Source organism: Nerophis ophidion, linkage group LG02, assembly GCF_033978795.1.
Source record: "Nerophis ophidion isolate RoL-2023_Sa linkage group LG02, RoL_Noph_v1.0, whole genome shotgun sequence".
Lineage (NCBI taxonomy): Eukaryota > Metazoa > Chordata > Actinopteri > Syngnathiformes > Syngnathidae > Nerophis > Nerophis ophidion.
Window position 1 is genome coordinate 36,899,138 of NC_084612.1, and position 18,342 is coordinate 36,917,479.

The 18,342-nt window shown below is 41.5% G+C and overlaps 1 protein-coding gene across 2 annotated transcripts in view; it reads left to right on the forward strand.

Annotated features, from left to right (window-relative positions):
• The window catches only part of mrvi1 (murine retrovirus integration site 1 homolog), a 66,909-nt gene that overhangs the window by 25,729 nt on the left and 22,838 nt on the right, over window positions 1-18,342 (forward strand). For both annotated transcript variants that reach the window (XM_061882915.1, XM_061882925.1), the window contains 7 exons: window positions 2,260-2,316; window positions 2,480-2,890; window positions 2,977-3,055; window positions 8,849-8,966; window positions 9,059-9,089; window positions 15,084-15,224; window positions 15,365-15,496. In XM_061882915.1, coding sequence (XP_061738899.1) covers window positions 2,260-2,316; window positions 2,480-2,890; window positions 2,977-3,055; window positions 8,849-8,966; window positions 9,059-9,089; window positions 15,084-15,224; window positions 15,365-15,496 — 969 coding nt within the window. The remainder of the gene's footprint in view (window positions 1-2,259; window positions 2,317-2,479; window positions 2,891-2,976; window positions 3,056-8,848; window positions 8,967-9,058; window positions 9,090-15,083; window positions 15,225-15,364; window positions 15,497-18,342) is intronic.

The window sequence follows — 18,342 nt, forward strand, 5'->3', positions numbered from 1 at the left end:
GTGTTCTGGAAGACTGAGTTGATTTGAGACATTTATGTGGTGATTTGCTAGTTTTAGTGCATTTTGAAAGTGAAATGAACTGAAAGTTGGTTTGGAAGAACTTTGTGAAGAGTTTTGAAAAAGTGAACATGTGTCCTAGCGACTGTAAAAAACTGTAATACATCAGCCCTATTGGAGACAATTTGTCTCCTCAAATTTAGATCGTATACATATTTTTGGGAGTTTTGCAAAACTAAAAATCATTTTGGGAAGAAGTACACTCAGTTATGTCCAAAGTGCTTTGATCTAATATTGCAATGAGACACATAAGGCCTGATTTACTAAAGGTTTGCGTGTATTAAAACTTGATTGTACACGCAAAGCTCATCTACTAAATGTGTGCAAAGTGGATTGTGTCTGTTTGGTGAGCAGGATAAGACGTGCAATCCATTGCGCGTCTCTGTCTTCATTAATATGCAAATCCACATTACCGTGGGGAAAAAATGCAATCATATTAATAAGCACATGCAATGTGATTTATTAAGACTCATCACCATTTAGCAAGTACTATTTAGCGTTTCATTTAGCATCTCTGCAAAGTAAGTGCAAACTAACACTGTTGCACACATTGCTGCAGGATTGGTGCTGGGGCTGTGCTCAGGCCGCAATGACAGACGGGAAAAAGAGAGTGTGTGTGTGTGTGAGTGTGTGTGTGTGTGTGTGTGTGTGTGTGTGTGTGTGTGTGTCAACATTTTTGCATGGTTTGTCAGAAATTAAAAAAAATATGAAAGATATCATCTATTTAGCTACATCCTTTTATAATTGTATAGTGTTTTGGTGACTGCTGGCATTTTTTAATGATGTTAATTTTTTCCACATGGAATATATATTATCAACATATCTCTTGTATGAAATAATTATTATTGAAGTATGCATTTCTTTGCGTCTTGAGCACAGTAAGTGCAGCCACTCTGCAGCGCACAAAAAAATGTGGGTTTCTTTTTGGATGCACCGTACTGCTGCTAATATGCCCATTAAAAGTGGTACATGTCTTGTAGGGGCATGATAACATGAATGTGCAGTAAAAGATTCAGTGAAATCTGCGTAGTTCACGCAAAAACCTCATTTAAATAAGGTGGTCTGCACCTGTTATGAATAGCATGTGTGATGTTAGTAGATCACACGCAAGGCGCCCACTAATAGAAAAAGCTATTTTATGGATTGCACGGGCTGATTAACACGTGGTATTTGGATCTTAGTTTAATCAGGCCCATAATGTCAGTGTTACAGACAGAAAATTGTTATTTGTCTAAAGGTGATTTTTACAGCTTCCAGGAAAGACATCACAAGACACTAATGAGAAAGGCTCCAACCTCCTACTTGGAATCTGTGGCTGGACATTATAACAGGGTACCTACCAGGTAGTCTTTAAATGTCTAAAATCCAAAAATTGGAATTTAAGGCCTTGAAATTTCAAAAATCTATAAAGAATGTGGTTAAAAGTCTTAAATATGACTGTCATAGGTCTTCAAAATAGATTGTTCTCTTTATTCAGAACAAATGCATAAACCTAAGTTTCGCTTTTAAATGTTTGCATAATTGAAACTATGTTTTCACCAATGTCACAATTCGGGTCAGGACCCGGATATGGAGCCATTGTGGAGGGCTTGTACAGTGAATGGAACCATACTGAAAAAGTCCAGAACCTGGGATAAGTTCCTGTCAAAAAATGTGAAAAGGCTACAAACACTCACAACTCTACAGAGATCAACGTGTACTACTTTATGGATGTGCAATAGGTCTTCAATGTTTTTCATAAAACTGTACTTACTGAAACCTACTAAGACCCTTTATAAAGGAAATGTTGACAGTGAAAAAAAATGACATTATATTTGAGAGAAGACATTTTAAAGAAAAGAAGACTGAAGTGGACAATTTATTTTGAAAAAAAAAACAACAACCCATTGATACTAATGTTTGTAACAGCAGCACCTTTTTGAAAAATAGTACTAAATGAGTGAAAAAAAAAGTATGTTTTTCCACAAGCATTAGTTTTTTGCTTGAAAATAAAATAATACTTCTGGTAAGTTAAAAATATCTTCAATTAATTAAATCAATTTATAGCTGTTTTTTTAAATTGTTGTAATATTCTTTGTCTGTCTGTTACAATGAACCTCTGCTACAAAAACTAGGTTGTTGATATCTTATCAAGTACTTTTTCCAGCCACAGTGCACTTGACTGTTTCTGATCTACATTGTCTGTGTCGCCCTCTCCTGCAGCATCTGGATGTTGCCTCAGTCAGAGGACAAACGGATGCGCCGACTCAGGATCAGGAGGTCAGATAACACATTCCATCACTTCATTTCCTTTTATTAACCAAGTTTGCTTAAACCAAACATTCCATAAGTCATGTAAAAGAGTGTAAAAACATCCTGAGTACAGCAATCTCAGCAACAACGCAAGTAAATGAATTGACTGTGATGATGTGGTCACTCTCAGGGCAGCAGACTGGTGGTAGACTGGAAGCTCACAGAGAAGAGAAAAGTCTCTTCTGGGACATTAATGCCACGTTATGCCATTCCAAAAGAACCCTGTGAACCCAAAAGTCCCCAAGGAACCAATAAAAGCGATGAAGGAGCTGGCTCAGGGCGAAATTCCAATCAGGCCCCGGCCACAGGGGTCGCCAAGCCCGTCCCCCGACCCCCGACGCAACAGGCCCCCTGCACAGCCGAGATAAAGACCATTGGAGCCTTTCCACCACTAATGAGGGCTGTTTCCTGGGATGCTGTTGGAGGCAATAGCCCCAGAAACGGAGCAGAGGACACAAACTCGGACAAAGCCAGAGATGGCGTCTTTAAATCCTCAGGTCTCAAGGAGCTTACGATGCCCAAACTGTCTAAATTCAGAGAGGTAGAAAACTGATTTAACCTAAACACTATCTCGATTGCGATCAAATTATTGTGCACGTGTGTCTTTTAATGTGTGTGTGTCCACAGGAGCACAAGCTGATGCGTAACCAAAGCATAGGCGGATCCAAGTTACCGGAATTGAGTGAGGCTGTGGAACAGGAAAAAGGTGACTGCTATTGTTTGGCTTTTTGCTCATGGAAGACCCAAAAGTACTTTGGCAACAGAATGTTTCAGGGTGTGCACTTCCTGAATCGCTGGTCATGATGATTACGTTTATTTCCCTTTGTAACACCAATTTATGGTCAACTCTGAACAATCAAATTGTTTTTTTCATATAGGACACAATGAGAAATAAACGACTAAATTAGTGTTATTGCGGATTAATTTTGAGCGTCACAATTAAATGTTATATGAGCAACAAGAGTCCAGAAGAAGGGGATACATTTATATCTAGAGCTTGTGCCTTACAGCAAGAAGTGTTCGATTTCCGGGACGGGTCTTTCTGTGTCGAGTTTGCATGTTCTCCCCGTAACTGCATGGGTTATCTCCGTGTACTCCGGCCTCCTCCCACTTCCAAAGACATGCACCTGGGGATAATTTGATTGGCAACACTAAATTGCCCCTAGTGTGTGAATGTGAGTATGAATGGTTATCCATCTATCTGTGTTAGCCCTGCGATGAGGTGGCGACTTGTCCGCCCGCCGCAATCCCAAGAGGGACAAACAGTAGAAAATGTATTTATAAATACATATATATATATATATATAGAGAGGGAGAGTGAGAGAGAGAGAGAGAGAGAGAGAGAGAGAGAGAGAGAGAGACAGATAGATGTATACATGTGTATATATATATACTCAAAGACATGTACCTGGGGATAAGTTGATTGGCAACACTAAATTGGCCCTAGTGTGTGAATGTTGGTGTGAAAGTTGTCTGTCTTTCTGTGTTGGCCCTGCGATGAGGTGGCGACTTGTCCAGGGTGTACCCCGCCTTCCGCCCGATTGTAGCTGAGATAGGCGCCAGCGCCCCCCGCGACCCGAAAGGGAATAAGCGGTAGAAAATGGATGGATATATATATATATATATATATATATATATATCATCATCATCATCATCAAGGAACCAGGGGGTTCTTCATGCAAGCGCACAAAGTCCATCCATCCATTTCCTACCGCTTATTCCCTTTTGGGGTCATGGGGGGCGCTGGTGCGTATCTCAGCCACAATCGGGCGGAAGGCGGGGTACACCCTGGACAAGTCGCCACCTCTCGCAGGGCCAACACAGATAAACAGACAGCATTCACATTCACATACTAGGGCCAATTTAGTGTTGCCAATCAACCTATCCCCAGGTGCATGTCTTTGGAGGTGGGAGGAAGCCGGCGTACCCGGAGGGAACCCACGCAGTCATGGGGAGAACATGCAACCTCCACACAGAAAAATCCCGAGCCTGGGATTGAACCTAGGACTACTCAGGACCTTTGTATTGTGAGGCAGACGCACTAACCCCTCTATCACCGTGCTGCCCCATACAAAGTGCAGGAGCAAAATCCTTTTTGCACTTGCAATATATTTTTGCTCACAACCTTTTGGCACTGTATTAGAATTACAAAACACTGAATAAATCTAAATTGTTGAAAGTGGATGACAAGCATGATATGGCCCAAACACATGTGGACAATGATGCATGGAAAATGTAGCAGGCAACTAGTAAACAGGAAAATGTTGCACAGATGATTGCAGTGTAAACCAACTTGCAAAGCACTACAGAGTTAACCTTAAAACAGAGGAGAATCTGGTAGAAAGAAACTTTATTGCCTGGTAAACAGGGTCTGGATGTCCAACCAAATATAGGTTGTCTGTGCACAACCTCTTTGATCCAGAATTTTTGCAATTGCAAGATTTTCTTTGCTTAAAGTTGTTGTTACTGTATCAGAATTACACAGCAAATACTAAATACATTTAAATGGTTGAAAGTATTATTGTTAGTTCTCTGTTATTACTGTGATGGTAATGTATGGCCTTTAGACCCATCCATCGTTCCATTTTCTACCACTTTCGGGGTAGCGTAGGGTGCTGGAGCTGCATTCGGGTGGGAGGCCATTTACACCATGGACAAGTCGCCACCTCATCGCAGGGCCAACACAGATAGACAGACAATATTCACACTCACATTCACACACTAGGAACACAAGTGTCATATTCAAGGCCCAGAGGCCACAGGGATGGGTGATATGGACTGTCACAACAACCTGGAAATTAAGTTTAAGTAGCACACCTATACTTGCAAAGTTGTCGAAGTAGGATTTGCTTATCATACGGTATGAAAGTTATTTTTCTGTCAGCAATATTATAGATATCATTATTATAAGTTTTATATTACAAATGATTCAAATAGTCTTATGGTGCAACTTCAGTGTGAACTCTCCCACGCTCCGGTCGCATAATGGCGAATAGTGATGACGCTTATCATAATTGTCATCATTATTCACCGAAATAAATGGTTCGAAAGTGAATTAGTTGACAAATTAGCAGAAACAGGCAAAAATAATGTTTAAGGAACTCACGTCTAACAATGTTCCACCACTGATCGTCAACAGGCTCATTAGAGCAGACATCGAGGCAAATGTCATAATCTTCTCCGCGGTTCCGAAAATGTTGACTTTAATTGCACAGAATACTTGAAAGTACCACAAATGCGCCAGTACTGAGACAACTAGAATTGAAGCTTGTTTACTTCTGGGTGTTCTTCCATAAACACTGCAGGACATGCAACGTCATGACACCATCTCTGTATTCGGTCCAGTTTGCATTCACGTTGGAGTCTAGAGACATTTTTTTTGTAACGTGAACCGCTACATAAAAAGATCCGATTTGCCTTAAAAATTTTGAATTGGACATCCTACTCTGAAGTGTTGTGAACGCACTGCTGATGTCTGGATCGACCTTGCCAAGGAAACAATGAATTCGTGGAATGGATTTTCAATATAGTAATGCGGACGTTATGGATGGAACGGTTTGGATTGTGTAATAAGCACTGACAAAGCGTTTTGAAATGATTTATAATCGCAGTGAATAATGACAGGTCATATTATTATTTATTGTTAAATTTTTCTGCAATTTTCTTTCAAAAAAAAAAGTCACACCAAATTATTTAAGGGGACTTAAAAATAGAAGCTCCCCTAAAATAGGCCTAATAATGCCCATTTGCTCATTTAACCTCTAAAGTCTTAGTGGCCACATGCGTGGACAGCTCCTTTTAGCTCTTATTTCCAAAATTGTGTACACTACTGAATTGGGGTCTTATGCCGACATATGGACACTTATACTGCTACCTAGTGGTGTCAGAAGAGTATAACATACAAGGGAATTTGGAAAAAAGAAGTGTAAAAATAAAAACTAGCATGTCACTACACATGAAGTACACGTTTGTTACTTATGGACTAAGTACATCATATAAAAAGATGATTTTTAGTTTTTATTCTTATTAGGGTCCAATAAGCCCAAATAGCAAAGAGAAATAAAAAATCATGTAAACAAACTCCTTGGGCCTTAAGAGATTAAAGGGGAACTGCACTTTTGGGGGGAATTTTGCCTAAAAACCTTGGAAAGTGCTGCTAATAGGACTCACTGTTGTGGTTTTTAAAGCCCTCTAAACAACTTCAAAACCCTGCATTAATGTATTATATACACACTGCAAGTATATATATAATTTAGTAACAGACATGTGCATAACAATATGTAATATGTACAATATTTACCGTATTTTGGTCATTTTATGCATTGCAGGAACTGGTTTCCTTGGCGCATTTTTTTCCGTTTCCATAGTAACACACTTCAGACTTCCGGCAACAAATGTGTGTTCTACTTTTGGATACAGACGCGAGTGTTTTTTTTTTTTTTTTTTTAAATCAAGGCAGAATCGGTAAAATAGGACGAAGATGACTATTTTGGAACAAATGAGGATTCACAAGCTTATCTTTTTGAACCTGGATATAAGGAGGATGAATAGCTGCTTATACTGTAGAAGCGAGTACAAAGAAGAGGGTAAAATTTTGGAGCAGACAGAAGCCAAAAGAGTGACAAATAGCTGTCCATCGAGTAGGTAACATTAACATGATCATGATACACACAGCAAGTCATGCATGTTATTACAACTACAGTACATACACTGTTTAGCTGGCTGTGTACAAACAAAACATGAAATGTGGGCTAATATTTTACATATACTGTAATATGATTGTTCATGTTTTTCAGTCAGTACAGATTGGTGTCTTATCGCAGTGGTGTGCATTACAAACTCAAACATGATTCGGGTGTTGACGCACTAGCTTATCTCTCGCCGTAGTTTGCTTTTACGGCTAATACCAAACCATGCTGATGTGTTATTCTACTGGAAAAGGATATCCTCAGTGTTCCCTCTTCCAATAACAATGTTGTTAAAGCTTGGTTATTGTACAGGTTACAGAATGTAAATTAAGTATTGTTGACAGTTTTTGAATGCATTTTTAAAATGATTTAGAGGTAGATTTGATTGCTCGCATTAGCTGCATTCCTAGCCTCCTGGAACAGCACAATTTTTACATGTTAGAATGCAAAAAAATTAAAAACCTTTTGTCTTCTGGTCTCTCATAAGGATTGTGAACGATAGGCAAAATTCCCCCCAAAAAACTGCAGTTCCCCACCAAGATATTTAATCCTGCATGAGTTCAGTAGTCAGTGTGCTATCAAGTTTGCACGTGCTTTGATACACGCAAAACTTCAGTAGATCACGTCCAATGTCGGTTGACTGTTCTGTCATATTTTTTTTGCTCTAATGTCCCATGGAGAGGACCAACGTGCTGTTTAGTGTCTTCCATATTGACTTGCTTGCTTCTGCAGCCTGTCACTACCGGATCAAATGCCTGTTTGTACATACATGATAGCAACACTACTTGGACAAACTGCCCAAAATGCCTTGCCAGACACTTTTTAGGGATTTTGCGTCATGAGTTAAACATTTTTTATCAGATTAATAATGATGCTGGATAATAATAATAATACATTTTACTTATAAAGCGCCTTTCTGGGCACTCAAGGACACCGTACAAAAACAATAAAATCTAATTGAATAAAAACGACAACAACAAAGATAGATAAGATAAGATGATTACAATGAATAAGCAGTCAGGAATAGGTGTGTTTTGAGTCCTGATTTGAAGAGGGATATTGAGTCTAAGTTACGAAGGTCTGTAATGAATAGTTCCAAAGATGTGAGGCAGAGCGGCTGAGAGCTTGGGCACACATCGTGGACAGTTTAAATAAGGCGACAGTGAGATGGATGGTGCATGAAGAAGATCTTAGGGAATGTAAGGGCGTGGCGACATGGAGCAGGTCAGAGAGATATGACGGAGAGAGGTTTTGGATGGCTTTGAAAGTGAGGAGAATTATTTCAAAGTGGATACGATGTTTGATGGGTAGCCATTAGAATGCTGCAGAACAGGGGTGATGTGCTGGATTGAAGGGGTTCTGGTGATTATCCGGGCTGCAGAGTTCTGGAGATGCTGAAGTTTGGGAAGTGACTTGTGAGGGAGACCAAACAGTAGAGAGTTGCAGTAGTCCAGACGAGAGGTGGCCAGGCTGTGGACTAGTATGGCAGCAGTATGTGGGGTAAGGGATGGGCGAAGTCGATTAATGTTTCGTAGATGAAAGTAAACAGACCGGGTAATGTTGATTAATTCGATTAATAGTGTTCATTTTGACAGCCCAAGAAGTATATTGTATTTTACCAGTCAGTTTCTGTGCGTCAAGGTTCAATCTAGTTGAGGGATAATTATTGGACTCCAATAAAACTATTTGTGCCTTTTTCGGGGACAATATTTGAAATGTGAGCTGTACGTAACCCCAAGTAATCTGTGATGTAGACGTGCGTACATCAGCATCACAGATGATTCTCATGGGACATTATCATGTTTCTACAGGACCTGTTTCCTCTTCACACTCGACAACCAGCAGCGATGAAGCCAAGTCTGACGCCATGCCAAACATCTCTGACGTCATGTTAAGAAAACTCAAACTTCACCGTGGCCTCCCAGGCTGGTGGGTTTCCCATCAATAGCAGCTTAGGTTGTTGTTGTTGTTTTTTGCCATACTGTGCTATACCATACCTGTTGTCTTTCATTTCATTCCAGTCCACCTCCGCTCACGGAAAAGGAAGTTGAGGTTGGTGTCTAATCTTTTCAACTTTTCAAATATAAAATGATCCTGCGTATATTCAACTATGCTGTTATTAATATCAGATTTAGAACTTTTTACTTCATTACACTGGCACTGTCTTCGCTTCTGTTTGGCACAATATTGTACTTGCGGCTAAGCTATGAAGGGTCAAATGGGACAAAATTTAATATAATTTTAAATATATCTTCAACTAATTACCTAAATGTGTCATTAATTTATTCTACAGTAAATTGCAGTAGTTAATGACAAATGTGTTACTAAATTTGTCATTAATGTATTTTTTGTAAAAATACATTTAATTTCCGATTTCATTATTTCACTATTTAATTACATATTTCATGATTTAAAGTATTTTTTTCAAATAATTCATTATTTAATTTCATGAACCTATGTTGCAGCCCTTCATAAATGTATTTTATCCGTCAAACTTACTTTTTGGTAGTTGGTGGTAAATATCTTGGACCTTTTTCTAAAAAGTGTTGACCCAGAGCAAGTAGCAGTTAAAGTATAGGATTTTGTTGAAGTTGTTGGAGTTATTTCCACACTTTCAGACCAAGATATTGACCAGTAGCCCTTTGCTTCTCTGGTCGGAGTTGCACAGGCAAGGGAAAGTGCCTTGGTAGCCAATCAGGTGCTAGTTAAAGTTAAGTTAAAGTACCAATGATTGTCACACACACACTAGGTGTGGTGAAACTTGACCCATCCCCTTGTTGACCCCCTGGGAAGTGAGGGGAGCAGTGGGCAGCAGCAAGGGCCGCGCCCGGGAATCATTTATGGTGATTTAACCCCAAATTCCAACCCTTGATGCTGAGTGCCAAGCAGGGAGGCAATAGGTCCCATTTTTATAGTCTTTGGTATGACTCGGCCGGGGTTTGAACTCACAACCTACCGATCTCAGGGCGGACACGCTAACCACTAGGCCACTGACTTTAACGGCTGAGTTTGAAGAATAAAATAAATTCATGAACTGCTGACCCACAAACTCATGAAATAAATACAGTATTTAATAAAACCAAAAAATAATAAAATTGTGAAGTGACACGGGTTAGTGCATGTGCCTCACAATACGAAGGTCCTGAGTAGTCCTGAGTTCAATCCCGGGCTCAGGATCTTTCTGTGTGGAGCTTGCATGTTCTCCCCGTGACTGCGTGGGTTCCCTCCGGGTACTCCGGCTTCCTCCCACCTCCAAAGACATGCACCTGGGGATAGGTTGATTGGCAACACTAAATTGGCCCTAGTGTGTGAATGTGAGTGTGAATGTTGTCTATCTGTGTTGGCCCTGCGATAAGGTGGCGACTTGTCCAGGGTGTATTGCCTTCCGCCCGAATGCAGCTGAAATAGGCTCCAGCGCCCCCTGCCACAATTGCATCTGGTATGTAAAACCAGTTACATTCTCATTTTGGTATCAGAGTCTATAAAGACATGTATAAATAGCATAATTTTAATCATAAGTTTCCCTGTAACTTTTGACACGCGTTATACTGTATATATATTTATTATACTGTAAATTTAATTATTGCACATTTTGCATGTGACCGCAAATAAATATTTTTTAAAAATAAATCATGTTCTAAAGCAGTAGTTCTTAACTTTGTTGGAGGTACTGAACCCCACCAGTTTCATATGCGCATTCACCAAACCCTTAGTGAAAAATGAAATGTTTTTTTTTTTTTTTCAAATTCAAGACAAAGTTATATTTTTGGTAACTCTTTAGTATGGGGAACATAGTCTAAGTAACAAACACTTAGAGTTATTTAGTTAAGGTTAGGGTTAGGGTAAGGGTTAGGGTCAGGGTTAGAGGGTTAAGGTTATAATAAGGCCATGCGAAATAAGGCCTTAATAAGTACTTAATAATGACTAGTGAAGAGCCAATATGTTACTAATTTGCATGTTAATAAGCAACTAATTAACGGGGAATATGTTCCCCATACTAAAGTGCTACTATGTTTTTTTTAGTGGTGCACAAAATGAACCGTGCATGAACATCACCTTGTTCAAACAACAAAACCAACACAGTGCATAAACTCACAACAAATTACACACCTGCAAATCAGTGTCACTTCTGCTGTTGCCGTATCCGTAATACCCGTAATAGGGAGAATTTTTTTATTTGCACGATGAGTTGGGTTTGTTTTGACCTCCGCCGAACCCCTGAGGCCGACTCACCAAACTCCTAGGGTTCGATCGAACCCAGGTTAAGAACCACTGGTCTAAAGTCAACAGAATTTTTCTCACAGCATGAACAGCTATTATTTATCTGTAAATTTTGAATAAAACTGATAATATAAAAAATATTTATTATATATACAGAATATATTAAATGAAATACAAAATTATTAAATCAAAGATAATACACTTATTTAAAATGTATGTTCATTATTAGTCAAAAACAACTTACAGATTGTAATGATAGTCATATTTCTTAACTGCTCAACAGTTGTTTGATTACTCAGCTTAATTGATCACCTCCTCCTATGTTTGCTAACGACTTTTTAGACACTTTTCGAACGGATCGCTGCTTCTCTCCGAGTCACTGTTGGGTGTGAGTGACTGGAAGAAAATCTCTGACGCGCTTCAGGTTTGACCCTACCTGTATAAGGGTGTCCCGTTGCAACTTTTTCACTGCAGATATGATACCGACATTGAAGCCTTGGGTATAGGCCAAAACCGATATTAAACTTTAACAATATCAGCACAAATTATAGTAGCCTAAATGATTTTATTATTTTGTAGTGTGGAATGTTTAAAAGGCTTGATCAAGGGAAATAACTCGAAAACACTAACCTTGTGACAGACTTATGCTATCTTTAAATTGAAATGGAGTGTTCATTTGTTTTTTTGTGACACCTATGTGTCAAAGTCAAGGCCTGCGGGCCAGATCCGGCCTTTTTCTATGACCCCTGGAATGCTATTTGATTAGTATTAGAACCGGCCCGCAGGCCACATCCGCTTGCTGCTGTTTTGCACGCACCAAAACTCACTCATTGTTGGTCCCATCAAGTCATAAAAATGGGGTCCCTCAGTAAATTTCTGGGTTCTCACTTTTTTGTAACCGTTTTGAAAACAAAAGATAAATGTATGCATTATCCTGTTATATCTCAAATTCTATATTGTGTTTTGGAAAAAAGGGGTCCTAATTCATTACAATGAATAATACAAAAGAAAACAAATGTTTATTTAAATGTATTCAGTTATAAACATTCATTCACTTTCTTCATTCCTTCATGGATCTAAACTTTACCGTTGGATCTAAACTTTACCGCTGCTAGTATTTTTTTTTGTAATATTTTAGTCTTAATGCCATGATTTTAATAGTCCAGCCCACGTGAGTACAGATTTTCCTCCATGCGGCCCCTGAGCTAAAATGAGTTTGACACCCCTGATCCAGACACATTTGTTACTGGATACACTCAAAGTTCAGTATAGTGCTGTCCGATATAACGGCACGTTCGATAAAACGCGATCGTGCCATGGACAGAAATGTTGCCCGTTTTTTTCCACCAGAGTCAATCGTGTTGTTTTTCACCCAAGTATCGCGTGGCCTGTAAGGGTAGCTGATGAATGAAGGCTGGAGGTCTGCGACCATGACTGCCTCCGAATCATCAATTGTGTAACTCTCACCTGTCTTTATCGACGCTTGAATCTACGGCCTTTTTCTTCCCTGCTGCTCCCATGGCAGTTAAGATGGTTTGGTCATGCGGCTCGATGGCCGAAGATTGAGCTGGTTGGCGATGTTTTATTTCCACTTCCACCGTAAGCACGTTGACGGACAGCTTAAGACCTGGTCGATGTCGATCAAGGAGGACATGTCCGAACTTTCGGGTTCGCAGGTGGCCGGCCTGCGTCAGTGAAACCAAGATTGGTTCGCCATCTCCTGCGACCTCGCACAGGACCGCTGTACGTGAGCCGCCATGGTTCAGAATGTTGTCAGGGCCACCTACTTTTGGATCCTGCCCACCTCACTAAGTGACGTGGGAGCACAATCCACCATTCACATCACGTCCAGTGGAGGCACTATCACCCAAGCAGGTTTAGTCAGCCACGGAACTTTCTCCAGAAGGAAACGGTAAAAAATAAGGACTTCTTTGAAACGCGATCTTGGGAATAATGCGATGGGTATTTTTGAACCCAATAACCCTGTTATATCGAACTTTGAGCGTACTTTCTAAAACACTTCTGCCTCGGAGACTTCATATATGTAAGTAATATGCAACTATGATTATTTGATACTTTTTTATATTTCCTATACAATAGACTCGATCGCGAGATCGAAAGGCGGATCAGGACGGCGTCTTCAGTAATGCGGACGCTGTATCGATCCGTTGTGGTGAAGAAGGAGCTGAGCCGGAAGGCAAAGCTCTCAATTTACCAGTCGATCTACGTTCCCATCCTCACCTATGGTGATGAGCTTTGGGTCATGACCGAAAGGATAAGATCACGGGTACAAGCGGCCGAAATGAGTTTCCTCCGCCGGGTGGCGGGGCTCTCCCTCAGAGATAGGGTGAGAAGCTCTGCCATCCGGGGGGAGCTAAAAGTAAAACCGCTGCTCCTCCACATCAAGGAGGCAGGTGAGATGTTTTGGGCATCTGGTCAGGATGCCACCTGAACGCCTCCCTAGGGAGGTGTTTAGGGCACATCTGACCGGTAGGAGGCCACGAGGAAGACCCAAGACACGTTGGGAAGACTATGTCTCCCGGCTAGCCTAGGAACGCCTCGGAATCCCCCGGGAAGAGCTGGACAAAGTGGTTGGGTAAAGTCTGGGCTTCCCTGCTTAGGCTGCTGCCCCCGCGACACGACCTCGGATAAGCGGAAGAAGATAATTGACTGCAGTAATGTTTAAATAAGGCAGTCTTTCTCAAAGATTGGAACAGGGGGGCCCGATGCGATGCCAAGAAGGGGCACCTGTGACCTTGGGGAACATGCTTTTTTTACACCCCAAGGAGGGGCGTAGCAGAAAATAATTGAGAATTAAGGAGAGTTATTATGGAAGTCTAGCTTGTGTGCTTAACTGTTTTGTAGCTGTTAGCTCCCAGTAGCCTATAGCCTACCAGGTTTACCTTTTGTAAATGACTACACGAAAATACAAGAAAGGACCAAGCCTCTGTGCTTATTGGAGGACATTTAGATGTTTACTGGGTGTAAATGTGCTGCTTGTATCGGATTGTAGATGCCACTCAAAATCATCTGATATGGTTTTTTTTTTTGTTTGCTGATATTAGATTGATAGTCATTGTCAATAGTGGATCGGGACACCCTTAATTTTATATTCGGGTCACTACTGTCCATACTGTATGATAGCATTGGAAATGTTATATGTCATTAAACGATTACATTTGCATCATGTTGAACTACAGGAAATGTTATTTTCTCACTACATCAACAACAGTCATTGAATAATAATAACTTGGGTTATTATGGGCCATTAAAATTGGAATTGTTTTTATTAGAGCACGTCTTGCCAGGTGCATCCCAAAGTGTACAAAATTGTGTTTTGTTACCAAAGTAGCTAATTACCAAGGCATAAACACAGCTGCCTGGATGTGGCAGTGTTTTGTCAACAGGAAAGTGGTTTTCTGGTTGTGATCAGCCCAAAGAGACCCAGGGTGATTTCCTGTGGAGAAAAATGCAAACATGAGTGACGCTGTCTGGCTCAGGCTGTGGCCCTGGTGGCTTCTCTCGTGGGGCTGTTTGTGGATCAGAACAGTCAGAGGTCATATGTTTCCTTCCAGCCATGTTTTTTGCGTGTTTGGAAAATACATAGCCATGGCTTTGATGGCTACATGCACGGCAGAAGGTGAAAAGTCAGAATGGCAGCTCTTCCCCCCCGCTGCCTAAGTGTCACACACACACACACACACACACGCACACACATAGCATTCAATGCAAACTGATGCACGGTAGCGTGAGAGAGTTTGTCTGTTCTCCACCTATTCTTTGCTTTATGTTGTCATCTACATCACTGTCACTTCCTCCCTGCAGAATGCATTCGTCCAACTATCACTGGCTTTTCGAAACGACAACTACACTCTGGAGACCCGCCTCAAACAGGCAGAGAGGGAGAGGAACCTGACTGAGGAAGATACACAGAAAGAACTTGAAGAATTCAAAGGCGCGCTGAAGGTTAATGTTCAGCAACAAATGTATAATGTTTCCTGGATGGTCCCACGGTTAAGAGCACTGCTCATCCTGTTATGGATATACATTCTGTTGCATGCAGTGTTTTCCTGCAGAAACACAAACAAATTTATTTTCACTTTCAGATGACTGCCCCACAGTGGCAGAACCTGGAACAGCGTGAGGCCTACCAGCGGATCATAGAGACGGTCGCGGTGCTGCACCGGCTGGCCACTCGCCTCTCAAGCAGATCAGAAATAGTTGGAGCAGTTCGACAGGTACACTGATATTGCCTCTTTTATGCTGTATGTACTCACTGGCCTGGGCGCACACTAGGACTATTCAACTGCCAGCCCAGGAATAACACAATACCAGCCCCCAAGTTCAGTTCGAAACTTGGGATAGAAACATTTTTCTAGCAAATTCTTAAAAACACTTGAGTGCTCATTTTGTATAGAAGAACTTGGACCACTTCAAGCACATTTTCAGATTGTTGCATTGACATTTTAACCTTGCTAGCAAACAGAACACTGGGGTCCAAACTTCTGACTTACATAACTGAGGCGTTACTCAAGGCACACCTTTAAAGTCCTCTCCTTTTTGGCAGTTACAAAGGATTTATGTAATAACTAATGTGTTGCTGTAGCTTGTTACTTCAGGTGCAGTCAGTAGTCATGTATTTAACTTCTTTAGTTAAACTGGTAGTGTTCGTCAATGTTCTATTTTAAGTCCTCTCTTTTTCATCATTTGGCCTTTTCAACCGGTTGCCTGTAAGTTCAGAGCAAAAAAACTTCTGACAGCCTAAAATTTTTGCAGCAAATTCCCTAAAAACAATAGAGTGGTGTCTTAGAGATGATCTTTGACTAGTTTTTTTGCAGAAGGTCTGAGCACTGCTGTAACTTTGACAAAATAAATAGACCAAAACCAAATGTCTGTTGTAGAGGACGCTGGTTCTCCGGAATATTAAAGTAGCTCCCAAAACAATTCCATTGACTATCCTCTTCATACACTTTCAAAATCTAACAAAAGAGAGGAAAAATACTCATATTGCCATAGGACCAACCACAATAATGTTTACTATTTCTGTCAAAGCAGAATGTCCTTATATTTGCTCTTAACTTGTATCTGAATGAAAAATAGAGTGCAACATCTCTGTTCTTTGGGGATGTTTGTTTTTATATTATGTTTGATGGTTAAGAATCTGATTTGCTATCTCATTTGACCTCGAAGCAACTAAAGCAAACATTTACTGTTTCTATTTATGAGCCGAGACCATTGGGCTCTATGAGAAACATAAGCAAAAACACTCAGCAGTTTTGTTTTTTACACACATTGCATTTTTGCTATTGGTCTTGCTATTCATATTTATTTTAGGCCACAAACGTGTGTGTGTGTGTGTGTGTGCGTGTGTGTGTGTGTGTGTGTGTGTGTGTGCGTGTGTGCGTGTGTGTGTGCGCGTGTGTGTGTATACACAGGGTGTGTGTGACGCGTCTAGTGCGGTAGAAGTAGAGAGATGTCTGTAGATAGTGCATGTTGCTTTCTGCTTGCTACTCTCTGCTTACACCTACCGCCGCCAACTAGCCCCCGTCAGGGGGTGAAAAGAGGAGCCGAGTGCGTAAGTCTCCTCCGTCTGGTACAAAGCCTCTCCACCACCAAGACTCCTTCAGTCCCTCCTTGTGTCCACACACGGATAAGGGTCTTTGCAGACCCCGAACTAAACTGAAGGGGATCTCGGAGCAGCAGTGGGCCCCAGAGACGTGGCGTATAGGCCCTCCATTGTGTGGAACACACCCTGACGCCCGTCAACCCTGCCCCAACTATGGGTAAATAGCCCCATTGCCTTGTGGGTCAGCATATTTAGGCAAAGGCTAAGGGACCACACCCTAACAGAAAAGCAATGTGCTGGTGGTGCGCAATAGGCGGGCCTTGAAAGATTAAGGACCCGGCAACCTCCTGCAGTCATGGTGGGGGACTGGTCGTCATGGGCTCACCCATGCCACCGGGTTTACCTCATTGTGGTGAAAATAGTGCTACTGGAGAAAGCGCACATCCTTTGGCACTTAAATATCTCATTGCGCAGGTACCCACTTTTGACCATGATGAACAGTACCTGGACTTACATCTGATTGAAGTCTGACGGCAATGGGGTTTCTGGCGACGGGAGCAGGTTTGAGTGGACTTGAAGCTGTTAGCTAGAACCCTGCATGGCAGAAGCACAGGGTATAGGTCGCTAACAGCTCCGTTGAGTGGAAGCTGTTTTCGGCAGGCCCCCCGTGTGTTTGAGCAGCCTGATCTAGGGACGGCACTGCTCACCTCAACTGAGGACGGGCCTATAAAAGTTGGCCTAAAAATTGCCCACTCAATCTCGCCTGGATAGGATACCGCACCTTTTGGGCCATTCCATATACCAGGTGTCGAAATAGAAATAGAAAATCATGCAACTTGAAACCGGCAACATGGAATGTAAGGACTCTCCTGGACTCGTACGGCAGATCTGACAGACCTCACAGGAGAACTTTTTTTGTTGCTGCAGAGCTGAATCGCTACAACATTGACATTGCAGCCCTGAGTGAGACCAGGATCCTGGATGAAGGCTCTCTGCCAGATCCCCAAGAATGAAACGATTTTCTTGCTTGAGGATTTTAATGCCCGAATGGGACAGAACAGCAGGATACGAAGTGGAGTACTTGGCAGACATGGAGTTGGTCAGGTTAACTCAAATGGGGTGAGATTGATTACTCTGTACTCAGAGCATAACCTAACCATAACCAACACCATCTTCCAGCAGAAGGCTAAATATAACACTTCATGGATGCACCCCCGTTCTAAACATTGGCACCTCATAGATTACATCATAATGAGGTGTACTGACATCAAAGATGTCCTCACCACCCGTGTCATGAGAGGTGCAGAGTGCTGGACAGATCATCAGCTGATTATGGCCAATGTCCACATGCAAGTGCGCCCCCCCCCCCCCCCTTGAGACGGCAAAGACCCAAAAGGAAGAAGCTAGACTGTGCCCGCCTGGAAATCCCTGACCTAAGAAATGACTTTCGCCGTTCCCTGGCTGAAAAACTTGGGGCGGTGGAGTCTTCCTTGAACTCTACTGAGAACTCCATTGACC